This window comes from Myxocyprinus asiaticus, chromosome 17 (assembly GCF_019703515.2).
Source record: "Myxocyprinus asiaticus isolate MX2 ecotype Aquarium Trade chromosome 17, UBuf_Myxa_2, whole genome shotgun sequence".
Classification (NCBI taxonomy): domain Eukaryota; kingdom Metazoa; phylum Chordata; class Actinopteri; order Cypriniformes; family Catostomidae; genus Myxocyprinus; species Myxocyprinus asiaticus.
Genome location: NC_059360.1, coordinates 13,844,616 through 13,863,016, shown reverse-complemented (window position 1 = coordinate 13,863,016; position 18,401 = coordinate 13,844,616). Strand labels below are relative to the sequence as shown.

The following is an 18,401-nucleotide window of genomic DNA, read 5'->3' as shown; positions in this document are numbered from 1 at the left end:
ACGTGAATGAGAAAACAGAAACTTCAAGGCAAGTGGAAGTTTAGAAACTTCCCGAAGCAGAAGTTGTGGGCACACTTCATATAAATTGTAAATCATGCATGGTCACAGCACCAAAAACAACGCTACATTTATAAACCATTAAGTCCGATAGCACCAATCACATGATCCCGTTCCGAAACAAATCGAGCATTTCCTACTCTAATTGTGAAAGCTGATCCGAGATCAGAGAATGAAAGCCCGCATGGAAACACACAGACCGACCCTTCCATGACAACCAGGAAACTGAAGTGGAATACTAACCCCTTGTTCCTGCAACTAATAAATAGTCACAATGTTTTATGCATATAGTGTTTTATTCTTCATGTTACTTAGTATTTGCTCTACTAATGATACGTTAAACATAAAACCCGCCTCGAAACCGGTGCGTTTGTTCACCGAGGAAGAGTTGAAAAGATACGATGGGAGCGAGGTATGTGTGTGTTATAAGAAACACTAATGTACTGATCTTTTATGAACTTTATGAGAAAGTTCTCTTCAGGTAATAAGTAATTGCAAAATGCATTTACTCAACTGCTTTAAACGTGCCCACTCCTCCTTTTACAGGACGGCCAACCAATCTACATGGCCATTAAAGGAGTTGTGTTTGACGTCACAACTGGAAAAGGTTAGATGTTATTGAACTTAAGCATGAAAGGATGAATATCACAAAACAGGTCATATTTCACTCCGAAAAGTCAACGTAATTATATTTTGTTTGTAGAAAATTAAGCCTATTTTTAAGGATATTAATATTTAACATATTTTTTTAATTAATCAGAATGCCATTAAAGGAATGGTTCAGAATCAGAATGAGCTTTATTGCCAAGTATGCTTACACATACAAGGAATTTGTCTTGGTGACAGAACTTCCAAGACAAGAGAAGACAGAGATACTACTACTACTACTACTACTACTACTACTAATAATTTTTTTTAAATAAAAATAATAAGTGAATAGAAAATATAAGTATATATAGAAATACACAATAAGACTATATATATATATATATATATATATATATATATATATATATATATATATATATATATGCGTATGTACAAATACAAATACAAATCTGTTATATACAGATGCAAGGGAATGTATGGCAGAAGAGGTAGGGTATGCTGGATAAATATAAATAGACTAGGGTTCAATACAAGTTAAGCTCAATCGACAGCATTTGTGACATTATTGAGTACCACAAAAAATGAATTTGACTTGCCCCTCCTTTTCTTTAAAAAAAAAAAGCACAAATCCAGTTTCCAGTGAGGCATTTACAATGGAAGTGAATGGTGCCAATCTGAAACATAAAAATATTCACTGTTTCAAAAGTATTGCCTTAAGACTATATGTGGGTTAACATGATTTTAGTGTGATAAAATCACTTTCTAACCTTTTCTGTTAAAAGTTATAGCCAAGTTTACAACTTCGTTGCCATGACAATGTAATGTAAAAAAAAAACTCTAAACCCCTAATATGACTGTAAAAATTCAAGTTTAAACAACTTTACAGCTCAAATAATACATGAGTTGTCGCAGAAGAATGTAAGTTCTTTTATAAAATCATAAGCTTCACATTTCTGCCTTTAAACCCTCCAAAAAATGGCCCATTCACTTTCATTGTAAGAGCTTCACTGTTACCTTGATTTTTGGTTTTTTTTAAGAAAAGGAGGGACAAGTCGAAATTAATTTTAGTGGTAATCAATAAATACTATGCCACAAATGCTGTTGATTTAGCTTAACTTGTATTGAACCCGGAATATTCTTTTAAAGGATTAATTCACCTAAAAATGAAAATTCAGTAATTGTTTACTCACCCCTGCATTGTTATAACCCTATATGACTTTCTTTCTTTTCTTTACACAAAGGGAGAAATTGTGAAAATAATGTTGTGCTCAGTGATGTCATACAATGGCAGTTTATGGTGACTACTTCTTCAAGCTTCAAAAGAACGCAAAAGAATAATTCAGAAGTCTAATAAATTATTCCATGATACTCATGATTGTTATGAAAGTATACGATAAGTTTCGGTGAGAAACAAACCAAAATCGAATGTATTATTTAGTGAAAATGTTCACTGACCGTTGATCTCCTGTGCACATTTATGATAGGGCATGAGAGCAACAATTCACGCAGCCCCCTTGCTACATTGGGGCATTCGAGCACCGATGTTTTGTTTATCTAAAAACAGTTCCTCCACAATGATAGTGACAACAGAACACAACACAGCTGCACACAAAACAGAGAACAGATCTTACTAAACATGTCTGAAGAGTTCGTAGTTGAAGAATTAATGCATTTCTATACCCAGCCTTATTTTTTTGATTGTTTGTGGACCGAAATGCATCAATTCATCGACTACAAACTCTTCTGACATGTTTAGTAAGTTCTGTTCTCTGTTTTGTGTGCAGCTGTGTTGTGTTCTGATGTCGCTATCACTGTGGAGGACCTGTTTTTAGATAAACAAAACAAGTTTTGGGCTTGTTCGGGCTTGAACACCCGAATGTCGCGAGGGGGCTGCGTGAACTGCTCTCATGCACTATCATGAACGCGCACAGGAGATCAATGGTCAGTGAACATTTTCACAAAAAAATACATTAGATTTAGGTTTGTTTCTCACCGAGTCTCATGGAATAGTTTATTAGACTTCTGAATTATACAACCCATTTCTCATTTTTGTTTTCTGGAAGAATCACATTCTCATTACTGCATTTATTATTTAAATGGTTAGCTGTCATACATGATGGAAGTATTTGTTGCTCTGCCATTAATTTATGCTGGATTTAATAATAAAAAAATAAAAACATTGGATTACAGGATTTTACTGTATTACAGTAAAGAGAAACAATTTAGAATCATAATTAAAGAAGTCAAATTTAAAATGTCCATACCCATTCTAGTAATGAGAATTTGTCACGAAACTAATGTCATAATGCAAAAAAATATATAAAAATAGGCTCAATTTTCTTTATACAAAATATAATTGTAATTATTATTATTATTGTTCTTTTTTAAAAAATGTTTATTTATTTTTTTAATTTTGAGGTGAAATATGACCTGAACATGTCTCCATGAGGTTCACCTAATCATGCAACTCTTTGAAAGCTGTTCATAGACACCTCTTAGAGGAAGTATCCTTTCAGAGGCAAATAAGTAATTGATATCATAGCCTTGTTCCCTATTTTGATATTTTAGTATCTAAGCAGTGCACTGAGCAAACATGCCTATTCCGACCATTATTAATTTATTATTGGATTTTACAGAGTTTTATGGCAAGGGTGCACCCTATAATGCCCTTGTGGGCAAGGACTCATCCAGAGCTGTCGCCAAAATGTCCCTTGACCCAGCAGATCTCACACATGATACTGTAAGTTGAAGATTTTAACAGCATCAAAAGTTTGCCACAGCAGTTCAGGGTGTCATGGTAGTTTTGAAATAGAAACAATTATTTTAGGGGTTTTCCTACTTAGAACTGCATTTTAAAGAAACATTCACTTTTTGTTTCCTCAAAATGAACTGTTGTCTGATGGAATAGGCTACTGGATTCCACCAGACCTTTAGTGTTTACACTATTGCCTTATGCTGTTCTAAACTTCTGCCTGTCTCCTATTTCTATTTGTCAGACCGGCCTTACAGAGAACCAACTAATGTCCCTTGAGCAGATATTCACAGGCACATACAAAACAAAGTACCCAATCGTGGGATACACCAGCAGACGCATTCTCAATGAAGACGGCAGCCCCAATAAAGACTTTAAACCTGAAGATCAACCTAATTTTAGCATTAAAGATGAATTTTGATTCTAAGACTTAAACTTAGTACAACAGAAATTGACTTGATGATAAAACAACCTAACAACATAATGCAATTCTCAATCCATATCATAATTGTTTGTGACCTCTCACTGTATTCTAAGTGGGCAGGTGTTGATTTGGTGTTGCCTGGTGGTCTTACAGCCCACAACCTAGAAAACACTATGATGCATACTATCCCACGTGGGGTTTTTTCCCTGGTGGGCTGGCTTGAAAGTCATTCAAATGAGGTCACCTACAGGTGTGATTTAAAAAAAAAAAAAAAAAAATAGTTGACTTGTTGGGTGTTTTTACATTATTGTTGTAAGAAATTACATTTAAATGGTGAAAAACGTGTCTATGATTGTAAACATGCATTAAATAACTTGGTTCCTTTCACTGTACACAAGGGGAAAGTTTGGTGATTCGCATCAGTTACATTGCTTTGTGGTCATTCGTGTTATATATTAAGAAGTTAAGTATTGATGTTTGTCATTGCTCAACAACATGTTTTACTCAAACACCTTCTCAGTCATAATTATAGTGTTTGTGTCTATTTTCTAAGATATGTCTTTGATGACCAGAAATGTATCACACCACTCTGAGATGTTTGTCTATGTGACTTTGCTTGTTGTATTGTAATATTACAAAAAAATATATAAAAATAAAATAAAAATAGCTCTTTGGCTGAATTTGATTCAGTTATGTACAGTGGTTACACTTGTTTGAAATAAGTTTTCTTTACTTAAAATGATTATGTAATCTCAACAACACATTGTTTAAACACATTGTGTAGAAAGAACCTAGTTGATTTGGGTAACCCCAACAAAATCAGACATGTCAGTTTAACTCAAATAAATCTTTAATTTCTTTATGTACTACCTAGCGAAAATGAACGTTAGCATGCTAAATACATGCTGGTTGTAATCACAACAGAGTGTACTTTAGTAACTATGCTATGGTTAGCACAGCATTTGCTGTGTGACATCTACCTGTCCTCATCGTCAGCTCATTGTTTTGTTATGTTGAGATTTAGAAGGGTTTATTTTATGTTGGAATTTTGGGGGTTACCATTATGGTGAAGAGCTCCTCTCAACATAACAAAATAACAAACACTAAAAAGTATTATTAATTATACTGATTAATTATAAATCTTTATATTCATCTTTTACAAAAACACATAAGATAACACTTAATTTTAACATTTACTCCCCCTATCGAGTCCCATGTAAAGCCCTCTGGGAAATGGAAAGCCCCTGCCCAGTTTCATCAATGCTACATTAACACCACATAAAGTATGTATTATGTACGTAGTCTCAACTCAAAAGGATTAAGTAAACTTCCATTTTCCAACTCCCAAACTTCCATTAAACTTCGCAATGAAATCAAGTCATGACAAAATGTCCTAAAATTGTGTTGCTTTAGTTCATTTTAATTAAGTAAACTGAACAAGCAGCAAAAAAAATCCTCTTTTTGAGTGGTAGTGTTATCTGGGATATTTTAATTTTGAATGGAATGTACTGTAATAAAGGTTGTTTAGAAACACACAAACCAAGGAGGGCTTGATGTGGGTCAGACTGTTCTATGAACTTGAACTGGACCATGGCACTGATTTACATGCATAAAGAAATAAATGACCAATCCAAGCTTGATATGGTATTGAATTGACTAACTTTTTTAACATTGCACCCCTACACATTTAACTTTAAAACCATGAAAAGGCTCCTGATGAGAAGTCAGTGACCTAATTTCCATGGAGACTGTAAGCAGTAGGTGGGAATGCAAGGTGTTCAGTTAAGTGCCGTTCCTTTATTTTCATGTTGAATTTGCCCACTATGCAGCTCACATGAAAACATGGGGGCTGGTTGGTTTCATGAGAGTCAGTGAGTCAGTTAGCAAACACTGTAATATTTGGAGTCTCAAAATGATGTTTTTTGATTCTTTAAAAAATTCCCTGGGTAGCATTAGCATTTACAGCAAAATAATGAATCATTTTAAAAGTGCCTTTACAGTAAATGCTCGCCAAGCTTCATTCTTGTCCAAGCAATTCTCATCTATCCAATCTCATCTTATTTATCACAAGTATAACAAAGTCTCTTTTTTTAAGAAACTGAAAGTGAATTCAAAGTAACTATAATATATATATATATATATATATATATATATTATATATATATATATATATATATATATATATATATATATCTTGATATCAAGCAAGTAGGGTAGATATAATGAAATATAAATGTCAAATAATTCTGAATGATGGCGGCTTAGTGAAAGATATTAAACTCAGTTCACTATTACCTTGTCTCCACGATTGTTTTACACTAATGCAGAATGCTTTGGTAAACTATTTGAATGTCATGATCTGCATGTTCTTTAACATGTTGGCCATGTAATTTGATATGGACTTTCTCATGGTTCCACCTATGTGTTACCTGTTAGGTCTGTGCTCGCATGTGTGACGTACAATATCACACTTTTCACCCTCTGCCACAACACGTAGTTGGCTTTCATACAGTAGCTAAAAAGGTGTTGATGGTGGGAGCCGTGATGCTGCTTCCTGTCTCCATTGCACATCAGAATTTCCCCTTTGCCCGCCCACTTTCCTTTTGTGTGTTGTCGTGGGCTGTTTCACTTCAGTCTGTCTGAGTCTCTTGGTAGTGTCTGTTCTGCTTGTGAATCAATGTATCTTTCTCCAGTCCTCTCACAGTAAACAATTTACTGGCTGATTGAATGTTTTACATGGTGAGTAATGCATTATATTTGATTTAATAGTGCTGTGCTATTGCATATTTATTTGTTCAATATTTTGAAGCTGTTAACTTATTGATAATGCATTATTACACATATATTCATATATTGCCTCATTGCTTGAATGTATGTTAAGTTTTGTATTGATTTGCTGAACAAACATATCAATGAAACTGCAAGCTCTACTGTATATTCACAAGTCATTTCCATTGGACAGATAATTTGACCAAGAAGATTGTTTCTATTGGTCATCACAACACAATAAACCTATGAAGGTGCTGAGTGGCCACGGCGTGGTAAGTTATAACCTTCACCCATCTGTTTCACACACCTATTGTCCCTTAATGTCATCATGGAAAATGATTAGTATGTAATGGAATTGGCTTACTTCCCTAAATCTCTTTGACAAGTTTAACACATGTATTGCTCTTTATGTTTCAGTCTAAATCGTTGATCCAAAGCAACGTGGACCTAATCAGCATGCCACCCTCATCTGTAAGTATACAGTATTGATCCCAAGATATTCTGCATACAGATCTTCTTAACACCTTTTGATTGAAAGATTAGTGAAAAAGATAGATTTATTGAAGGTTAAGCACTGAGAACACAGCCTAAAGTGTAATGGCTCAAAGCCTCTTAAATGTCAACACATGGTTTAATGTTGACATGGCTTGCTCTATTAAACTCTTGTTGCACCACCCCAACATCCCTCCCTCATTTACCACAAGTTTAGTTCTGACAGTTGGATTTTGAATTATTTCAGTTTTTTTCACATTATTGCTTTTGCTTTTGAAATGAGTTGAGTGAACTGGTTCTAAAACAGGCATTGACATTACTCTCTAGTTCATTGCTTCATCTTTTTTCTTTTGTTATTAGGTTCACACCGAATCGGGACTCTCCCTAAGTCAGCAGACTAATGCCAGTCTGACCAACTCCTCCCACACTGGTAAGATAAATATCTCACTTTTTTTTTTTTTTTCAAATGGCATATGTTTCTTGTGACTTTTGATGTTAAAGAGAAAAACAAAATCTCCCAGATGACAAAGTACATGGAGATTACTTTAAAAACTATGTTATCTATAAGTTTTATTGTCAGTTGTAATGAATATGTAGATTTTTACTGTTCCTTTTTCATTTTTATCAGAAAACATGAACATCAACCGAAGGCGTTGGAGGAGCATTTTTCAACGTGTCCACAAAAATAACATGGATTCCAAACATGCTAACGTACATCCCCAAAGGCCGCTGTTTGGACAAGCCTTGTCTGATGTCTGTGAAAAAGATGGATGCCCTCCCAAACCAATTATGGTATGTTTCCACCAATTTCTTCATCAGAATTCAGTCCATAATAGGCCACAATAGTAAATCCACAGGGCAAACAGTACATGGTTTTGGCATTCCAGTGGTTCATTGGATTTGGCTCAATTTACTTTGCAGGATATCCTTACATTGCTGCTAAGAAAGGGTCTGTATACTGAAGGGGTGTTCAGGAGAGCAGGCAATGCCAGGGCTCTGAGAGAGATCAAGGCACAACTCAACGATGGGATTGAAGTTGATCTGAGAGAGCAGCCAGTCATTCTGCTTGCTGATCTGGTCAAGGTATGGACTGACTTTGTGCTACGTGCTGGTTGTTTTGAGAGATTCAAAGAAATGCAGTCAACCACTTATTAGCGATATGCATATCTGGTCATTAATATCCATTGTATCAATGTATTTTGAATTACAGGACTTTCTGAGACACCTGCCTGGCAGTTTGCTAATGGTGGACCTGTACACAGCCTGGATTACTGCAATGGAAAAGCAGGATACAATTGAGAAGAGAGCAGAAATTCAAATGTAAGTTATTATCTAATAAAAAAGACACAATTGGGTTGAATTTCATTTAATGTCACAGTGTGTTTCGTGTAAATAGAACTGTAATTGTAACCTGGGTTTTCTTTGTTTTGTCTTCAGAGTGGTCAAAAAGCTTCCTGAGCCAAATATTCAGCTCTTGAAGCATTTGATTGTTCTCCTCTACCACATAAATGAGAATGCAGATACAAACAAGATGGATTCCAGAAATCTAGCGGTGTGCATTTCACCCAACTTGCTGCAAACAGACAATGTGGAAAAGATGAAAGAAGTGAGTGGATAATGCTTTTGTACAGTGATTTCTGAATGTCTTGACCTTATAGACTATGTAAAACTAAAACTCAGAAGAAAACAATTGCCTTTTTTTCTAAATATTTCCTTTGCGTGACCTATTTTCATGGGATCTCGATTTATATATTTTCCAAAAACAGACCGCTGTATCATTTCCTTATGTTGAAGTCGCTTATGTTCAGTTCTCACTTTGATGGGTTTGTATTTCCAGGTAACTAACCTGACACAGTTCTTCATTGACAACTGTTGTCAAATATTTGGTGAAGAAGCCCTGACACACTTTGGAGACTCTGATGAAGATGAATTCAGCGATAACCAAGGTAGCTTTTTTACATTTGTAAAAAAACATATTTAATGGTGCCTACACACTAGAGTTTACGCTGTGTCAGAGACCGCTACAAATCCATTGATATCAATGGGGATGGTGCGTCACAAATGCAAAAATGTGCTAAAGTGACTTTCTGTCATGTGACCAAAAGTTGAGAAATTTGTAACTTTTGTGAAAACACAGTCTGACGTAAACTGTTGACCAATGAGAATTTCAGCGATGCGGGTTCGGTTGTCCTTTCATTAATCAAATTAGCTATATTCCTACTTCCAACTATTCACTTTCCTTAAATTATATCATAGGGTAGCATGGACATAGCAAAGCAAATGTAGGCAATCCTTGATCCTTATTTATCCTTGCTTTCTCCTTCAGATTCTTTTTCTTCACACCATCTTGACTCTGCCTATGACAGTAATGACCCTGATGCAGATGGCCACAAGGGCAGTTTTTCTGACATGGACTCTATCAAATCTGTCCTCGAAGAGAAAAACCAGGAAGACCCCAGTGCTGTGGAACCATGGACTTCAAATCTTTTAATTCGCAGACGTTCAGAGCCAACATTTGTCTTCCGCCAAAGTGTTCAGCAGCACCTTGCTCTTACTAGGAGCCAGACAGAGATGGACTTTCATGACAAACTATTAACAAAGCAAATCTCTGATGACTGTATTCTGTTTAGAGCAGGTAACAGCTTGAGGAAAAGCTGTGGTTTGGTACCTAAATGTGAGGCCCGCCCAACCTCCAAAGACTGCTCCTATTGTTCTTCAAGTTCACTTGAGAGTTGTTTCTCCAGTGCTTCTGAGAGCTCTATCCACAACAGTCCTCTTATTGCCCCTTCATCCTATCAGAGAAGGGCTCTTCAACGCAAACACTCCTTCCAAACTCGCCAATCAGAGACACCAAAAAGACGCTCACAATCAATGAAGACTGCGCAGATAAGAAGCAGGACAGTTTTTGGAAGAAGTGGCTCAACAAAGCGGGCCATCGAGAGAACCTTGCATCATAGCCAGACTCTACCAGATGTACTGAATCCCAATCCAGAATCATTCTCCTCTTTATGTGAGCCGAGACGTCTGCCTACTGCGGAGGTTTTCCAGCAGGTGGACAGCAGAAAACCAAGCGATCCTCCGAGTTATCATCAGGCCGTTCAGAACAATACCCATCCCGCTCTTTCGAACCATGGCTCATTGACTGTTCAGGATGCCAGGTGTTTATCAAAGCAAACACACAGCCGTTCCTCATCCCCAAGTGAAGAGACATTGTCTTCTAGGAATGAAAGTTGTGATATCCAAAACAGAGACAATAAAGAGACAGGTTGTAATAGCATACTGATTGGAGCCTCATCAGAGTTGAGACAGAGGTCGACATCTGAAACTATGTATGAAGATTCTTCACCAGTGTGGTGTAATCAGGAACATGTCAGAGAGACATATGTTTGACTTATTGTTTACTCTTGTTTTTTCCATTTTTTGTGGAGAAATTGTGTGTTTATGACAAAAAAAATGTTTTGTTGTACAGTAAAGTGTTTAGTGCAGTTTGCTGTTTGGAAACAGAGCTTATTTTGCATATGACCACAAGATGAGAGCTTAATGTACAATTCAGAATCGATGAACAACCCAATAGATGAACTGTGATGAATGTTGAATTTATTTTTTGATTGAGTTTTGTTTTTCATGACCCCAACAACAACAAATTTAATTGAAAGGCACTTTGAGGAAATTTCACTACATAGGATCATGACTTTTTGTGCAATGTTTGCATAACTAATGTAACAGTTGAAAAATTGTAATGTTTTGAAATAAAATGAAGACATAAAACAAAGACTGGCCTGTTGCCACTTAATCGAATCACCTTTGCCTGGAAATACAGTGGCCCCTAAAAGTATTAGCCACATTAAAAAATATATGAATGTCATTGCATTAAAAAACTAACATTTAAACCAAATGGCATCTACAAACAAATGATGCTAGACGTTTTCTAACTTCTAACTAACTTGAAATTGACATTAAATATTTTTAAAAAGTTGTCATGTCTTGCAGTGTGAAATGCTATACTCCATATGAAGCTATTTGTAAAAACATTTTCCTAATTATTTTACAATTCTTATGTATTCAGCTTGTATGACCTTATATTAATTGAGAGACTTGGACGTTTGTACTTAAAAAAATATTTTGATATACCGCAGCACCATTTAAAATGAACAAGTAATATTAATAATAATTAATAATAATATTTCATTACATATAGCACTTTTCTAGACAGTGTTTACATAGTATAGGGGAATCTCCTCAACCACCACCAGTGTGCAGCATCCATCTGGATGATGCGACAGCAGCCATAGTGGCCTCACTAACACCTCTTCCAGCAGCAACCTTAGACTTCCCCAGGAGGTCTCCCATCCAGGTACTGACCAGGCTCAACCCTGGTTAACCAGGTGAGAGCTATAGGGTTATATGTTGTTGGCAATCAATATAAGTCAAGTGTAGGTTAAAAGGTGTTAAAAATCGTGAACAATTCAAAAGAAGTTTCCAGTTACCAGACCTAGGATACACCTTCATTTAAATTTAATCTAAAATCATGAGGTTGATAAAAAAAATAAAAATAATAAAAAATGTATATGGACAAATTATGCGTCAACTACCCGACTACTTTTAACCATGTGGTCTTAAAGGAATATTCCGGATTTAATACAAGTTAAGCTCAATCGACAGCATTTGTGGCATAATGTTGATTTCCACCAAAATACATTATGACTTGCTCCTCTTTTTCTTAAATCTGTGACATCTGTGTTCCAGTGAGGCATTTACTATGGAAGTGAATGGGGTCAATCTGTAAACGTTAAAATACTCACTGTTTCAAAAGTATAGCCACAAGACGCAGACAATGTGTGTGTAAACATGATTTTTATGTGATAAAATCGCTTCCTAACATTTTCTTTGTAAAGTTATAGCTAATTTTACAACTTTGTTGCCATGACGACGTAATGTCAACAAACCCTAAAACCCTAGTGACACTTTAAACAACTTAACAGCTCAAATAATACATGCGTTTTAACAGAAGAATTAATGTAAGTGGTTTTGTAAAATTTTCAGCTTCACATTTCTGCCTTTAAACCCTCCAAAAATTGGCCCCATTCACTTCCATTGTAAGTGCCTCACTGTAACCTAGATTTTTTTTTTTTTTTTTTTTTTTTTATAAAAAGAGGTACTAGTCGAAATTAATTTGTGTGGTAATCAATAAATACTATGCCACAAATGCTGTCGATTGAGCTTAACTTGTATTGAACCCGGAATATTCCTTTAAGGTGAAATTTAGTGGATGTATGAAGTTTGTGTTTATTTGCTGTACCTGTACTTAAGTAGCCTACAAATGAAGAGAACTGACCAGATATTCACAATGCATGCGGTAGGGATCGACTTCAGCCGCACCCACGTGTTCTCCATCTAGCCCGTAAAGACTGTCATGATGTAATGTGAAAGTTGTCTGTTAAAAGAGCAGGATTTCTACTTTGACAATCATATATGCCGCTAGCGATGCGACGCGACAACACGCTTCCACTGTAATCAACGAAGCTGTGTGTCCGTCAAGCGCGCGCGTTCTAGTTTCGTCGCGCGCTTTAAGTGAAAACCGGGTTTGAGCCCGATCAAAGGTCGAGTTTCCGCAGGTATGCTGTAAGCAGAGAGCTGCTGGCACTCTTTAACTCGACTTGTCTAACTTATCGTACTAGATATCGTTGGGGCGAGGCTCTGACACCATCTATCGAACATGAGTCAGAAATGAGCCTCACAGTCAGCGTTCATTGCGTTACTCTTACATCGGACGCATAAGAGCGCACAAGATCCAGCGCTTTCCTCTGGTTAACTTTCCTCACTAGATCCGGGTCCCACATAAGACTGACAATGCCCAAGCCTGTGAGTATGTCTTTTCATTTTAGTAAACATAAAGCTCTTTTATTAGCTTACATATATAGAAGAAATTGTGATCATGTCATAAATGGTAAAAAATGTATATAGCCTTGCTTATATATTAACACAATGCTTGAGTTTTTGGGCATGTGGTATCTTCATTTATTGTTGAATTATATTATTAAAGTATTGTTGTTTTGAATAATTAAAGATAATATCATATATTAATGCATAAGCTTAGTTAATATAACGCTATCATGATTTTGTTTCTCAGATTGTGTTATGATTTGATGCATACGTGGCATCCTGTTACTACAGTGTTATTTAGTGGCTTTTCTTGCATTGTGTCTAATTACAGTATAATAAAATTTGAAATAGGCCTGTGCCTATATTTGCCTGAAGAAGACTCACGTTCCATTACAAACAAGTTTCATAGCTTAGTTGAACTTAGCCATATTTGAAGGTTCATAATTACTGTTTTGGTAATCTATTCTGATTGACAAGATCTATGATCTTAAAAGAAAAGAAAACCTGTTTTGTGCAGTAAAGATTGGTCTTTTAGCAATTAAAGCAAGTTAAAGCAGCACTTTATTGCTATATTGCCTCAGCATTTTCCCGGCAGTGATGACAACTTATCTTATTAATGTTTATATTTAGTGGTTTTCTTCTAAATTATATTGGCATCTTTATACCCCTTCTTTCAAAAAATGTTGATACCTTAAACTTTCAGAGGACAATAACTATTCAAGTCATGGTTAACATGCCTCAGTAAGATCTTTACACATTAACAGTAACTAGACAATGGCGATGAGTTCATGCTGTGTTCGTGGCGCAGAATGGTGTAAAGTAAAAGATTAGCTAGATGCAGATTGTGCTGCACAGTGAACATACTTTGTTGAATTGACTATGGTATTTGAATGCCAGGATGTGACGTCGTTTTAACTAGGCCAACTAACATTCAAAAGAGGTTCCTTGTAATCCAACTTAACTGATCAGGATTTTTCTTTAGGTAACCTTTAATATTTGGGATAATAATAATAATAATTAAAAAAAATGTAGTAAAATTAGAAATCACTTCAAAAAGTATTTGGACACTTAAGGTATACTTGATGAGTGTAATATTAATTAACACAAAAAATAATTTCGACTCATCCCTCCTTTTCTTGAAAAAAAGCAAAAATCTGGGTTGCAGTGAAGCACTTACAATGGAAGTGAAGGGGGCCAATCCTTAAATGTTAAAATACTCACCAGTCAAAAGTATAGCCACAAGACATTTACATTTATACATTTGGCAGACGCTTTTATCCAAAGCGACTTACAAAAGAGGAATAATACATCATAAGCGATTCATCTTAAGGAGACATTGGTATGAAAAGTGCTGCATTACAAAGTTTCACTATCATCAGAATAGTAGTATCCAAGACAGATTAGCGTGCAACAAGAATATATATATTATGAGTGAACGGTTAAGTGCACATGGAAAAGGTGTGTTTTAGCCATTTTTTGAAGACAGAGAGTGAATCTGCTTCACGTATGGAGATGGGAAGGTCATTCCATCAACGTGGTACAGTGAAACCGAAAGTCCAGTAAAGTGTTTTGGTGCCTCTTTCTGTTGGTACAACAATGCGCTGCTCATTAGCCAACTGCAGGCTTCTGGTGGGAACGTAGCTCTGCAGAAATGATTTTAGGTATGCTGGAGCAGACCCAGTGACTGTTCTGTATGCCAGTATCAGAGTCTTGAATTTGATATGTGCATCAACCGGCAGCCAGTGAAGAGAGACAAGGAGTGGTGTAACATGCACTCACTTTGGTTCATTAAAGACCAGACGTGCTGCTGCATTCTGGATCATTTGCAGGGGCCTAATTGCACATGCAGGGAGGCCTGCAATTAGAGCATTACAGTAGTCCATTCTAGTTTATGACAAGTGACTAAACAAGAAGTTGTGTGTCATGTTCAGAGAGGAAGGGTCTTATTTTCCTGATATTGTAGAGGATAAATCTACATGATCGTGCTGCCTTTGAGATGTGGTCTGTGAAATTTAGTTGGCTATTGATGGTTACCCCTAGATTTCTGACCGTTTTGGAAGGCGTTATGGTAGCTGAACACAGCTGAACGGTGATGTTGTGTTCAGCAGCAGGGTTGGCTGGAAAGACGAGGAGCTCAGTCTTTGCTGGGTTAAGTTAAAGGTGGTGTTCCGTCTTCCAGGCTGAGATCTCTGCCAAACAGGCCGAGATTCAAGTAGTCACCGTGGTGTCTTTGGGCTGGAAAGACATGTAGAGCTGTGTGACTTCAGCGTAGCAGTGGTAAGAGAACCCTGGGTCCCAGTGATGTTGTGTAAATAGAAAAGAGAAGTGGCCCAAGCACTGAGCCCTGAGGTACCCCAGTAAGTAGCTGATGTGACTTAGACAGCTCACTTCTCCAGGCTACATAAACAATATGTATGTTAATATGATTTTAGTGTGATAAAATCGCTTACTAACCTAAGCAGAATTAATGTAAGTGTTTTTATAAAATTAAAAGCTTCACATTTCTACCTTTGAACCCTCCAAAAATTGACCCCATTCACTTCCATTGTAAGTGCCTCACTGTAACCATGATTTTTGCTTTTCTTTTAAAGAAAAGAAGGGTTTAGTTGAAATTTTTGTGGTAATCAACATTATGCCACAAATGCTGTCAATTGAGATTAACTTGTATTGAACCCAAAATAATCCTTTAAGTGACCAAATACTTTTTTTATTTCGTTTGATTTAAAACTTAATAGGTCCTGGGAGCCTGTGTTGAGTGAAAATGCCTATCTTTGATATATCTGTATTTTGAGGGGAATGGAGTGTATACAGTGACTGACATCCTATGAGGTACTTCATGCCACACAGGCAAATGAGACTTGCAGGTTTATCGACCACACCAGTGGTGACCTGTCATTTATTTAAAATGAACGCAACAACAAAAGTGATACAGATTAAAGTTGTTTTAATCAATTTACATATTAACGTACTAACACAGATGCCTTTAATGGAAAAAAAAATGGGTTGTTTTCATGCGCCGTTGCCCAAGTGAGTTTTAATCAGTAAATAAATGGGTATGAATGTCAAAAGAGGCTGACGGCATAAATCCTTCTCTCTTTAGTAAATGTAATAATCAAAATGGATATTAAAATGATGCAACATCATCTGCTTCCATCCAAAATAATTCTGAAAAAGGCAAAACGAAGGGAAAATGAAATTTGCCTCCTTCCCCATTCATAACCAGGCATTATCTATGTAACGATTTAAGCTTTCAGTATCATGTTAATGTATGATCAAGATTGTTTGTGGTTAAGACAACAGGTAAAGGGAAATGCTCAAAATGTTCCTAAATATCAATTAAATCGTGTATATATATTTGACTTATTGAAACAATGGAGGATGGAGTTTCTTTACACATTCTGTATTAGATACTGTATGAGTAGGTGTTACTATTTGTGGAATGGGGCCCTCCCTTCATTTATAAATGTTTGCATTGATTATAGTCAGTAGATGACACTGCGTGATTTATTCAGTTCGTTTACTGTATTGACAAATGTTGGGTTAGTGTTTAGAAAGATTATAACACATCAGTAGTTATCAAGACTATTTTAAGACATCAGGAAGATGAAATCATCTGTGTGCAGGAGCATAATTACCAGCAAAAAACATATAATAAAACAAGATATTTAAACTCACTGCAATCTTGTATTGTTTGATCTTTCAATACTGGTTTACATATTTGCCTCCCCGAAATATTCCCTCACGGAACGTCTCTGGGTCACACTGAGTTCTGACGTAGTCCGAGCTGTTCTACTGGCTAGATAAAAATTTGTTGCTCTGGTAAATACCTCATGGTTGCTAATGGATATGGTGACTGCTGAATTAAACAGTGGCCCTCATGCTGGCTTTTCCATTGTGAGGACAAATCCAACCGGGAGGAAAAGCTTTGAAGATTATAGACTACGTCTCCAGGTTGGCATTGAGATTATGATTTTTTTTTGTTTTCCTGTGGATTACAAAATGTTGTATAAGTGCCAGTAATAAACCACTCAAAACATGTAGGAAAACCATTATGCCACAGATTGTTGGCCATTTGACAAGACCCTCAGACTTAAAAGATATTTAATTTTCGGACACATACGTGCTTTTAGTATTATGTTAGTATAGTATAAGTAGGTCACATGGGTTCAGATACAATAGTGAGAGCTGTGACTTTCTCGTGCTTTATCTAATGGCTAGTTGATACTAATAGTCTTGCATACTCAGAACCCAGAACCTTAGACACTTTGAACCTACGTTTTTAATTTTTTAATTTTTTTTTAATAATTTTTTTAATGTATTTGTAACATCAGATCTCTAGTGGACAGATTTATATGTTGATTTATGAAAGACCCCATTGTCCTGTGTTGATGTATTTACAAGGAAATTTGGGTGTATCAGAGGGGTTGTTTCCGTTTTTTAAACAGCCAGTAAGCTTTAGTTATATTATAGCCGTTTACCATGATTTGCTACTTGCTTGTCGGTTGCAGGGGAGGGACATTTTCCTTCTAGAGAGCATTTGATTGGACAAAAAAAAAAAAAAAAAAAAAAAAAATCTGTGTGGTTCAGCATGAGTTATCAATAATTTAGGTCCATTTTCCCAGAAGAGAAAGACTGTTAATTCAGCATATATCTGCTAAAAAGTAAAAACACAACTTTGTGCACACTTGCATATATAACCAACTGAATGGCTTCAAAGTTAATAGACATGGACTAAAAGCCACACAAATTTAAATATGTCTTGGTTCTGTTTAACTTTACTAACACTAAATGTTACCAACACAGAAAATGCATTGATTTTTAAGAGTTTTAAATCAAGCAGTGCATATTGTTGCAACCGCAACAGGTGCCAACTGCTTTCGGCATCCAGTGTTAAACTGCAGTCTAAACTGCAGATCATTTACTTGCTGAGGTGGCTAAATACTATGATACGCCAGTCAGGGTTTAACAGTCCTTGTAGTGTGAGTATTATAGCAGTTGCCACTTTTCTCATAATTTAAAGCACTGATGTTTCCATACTTAAAATATGAATTAATTCTGGTTATGAGATGAGTTTGAATTCCATGCTTTGCCAACAGGCACCAAAAGGAAAGACGCATTTAAGGTGCACATGTCTTGGTTACTCAAAAAACATTTCTAACATTTGTTGCACAAGTTGAAAAGGTTTATCTTTACAGCTCTAGAGTAAGCTCACATGAAGGTTGTGTAACTTTGACAATACTTGTAAGGCTCTGTCAAGGTTCACTTGGTAGTTATGAAAGGTTGTGTAAAGTGTGCTGGACTGAGACGTGATCTTGAACAAGAAATTTCTTTCTGACTGTGTTAGTTTGAAATCATGGAATCTCTCCTGTAAACTGATTTTTTTTGTTTCATATGTTTATAGAAAACCCTCATTGT

At 36.0% G+C, this 18,401-nt stretch overlaps 3 protein-coding genes across 3 annotated transcripts in view; all 3 read left to right on the top strand.

The window, feature by feature from the left end:
* The first annotated feature begins 208 nt into the window (after positions 1-208).
* On the top strand, positions 209-4,508 carry LOC127454773 (neudesin-like). Its single transcript, XM_051722174.1, has 4 exons — positions 209-469; positions 604-664; positions 3,303-3,406; positions 3,663-4,508. Exons 1-4 carry the CDS (start codon positions 332-334, stop codon positions 3,837-3,839), a joined length of 480 nt encoding a protein of 159 aa, XP_051578134.1. The 5' UTR covers positions 209-331; the 3' UTR covers positions 3,840-4,508.
* Positions 4,509-6,481: 1,973 nt separating this feature from the next.
* On the top strand, positions 6,482-10,901 carry LOC127454770 (T-cell activation Rho GTPase-activating protein-like). Its single transcript, XM_051722170.1, has 10 exons — positions 6,482-6,581; positions 6,805-6,883; positions 7,029-7,082; positions 7,464-7,533; positions 7,732-7,895; positions 8,025-8,186; positions 8,314-8,423; positions 8,541-8,709; positions 8,941-9,049; positions 9,430-10,901. The coding sequence occupies exons 2-10, from the start codon at positions 6,857-6,859 to the stop codon at positions 10,491-10,493; spliced, it is 1,929 nt and encodes a 642-aa protein (XP_051578130.1). The 5' UTR covers positions 6,482-6,581; positions 6,805-6,856; the 3' UTR covers positions 10,494-10,901.
* A 1,843-nt stretch (positions 10,902-12,744) lies between these two features.
* ezra (ezrin a) overlaps positions 12,745-18,401 on the top strand; it is a 45,955-nt gene continuing 40,298 nt past the window's right edge. Inside the window, exon 1 of the mRNA XM_051722171.1 lies at positions 12,745-12,965. Coding sequence (XP_051578131.1) covers positions 12,954-12,965 — 12 coding nt within the window. The 5' untranslated portion in view covers positions 12,745-12,953. The remainder of the gene's footprint in view (positions 12,966-18,401) is intronic.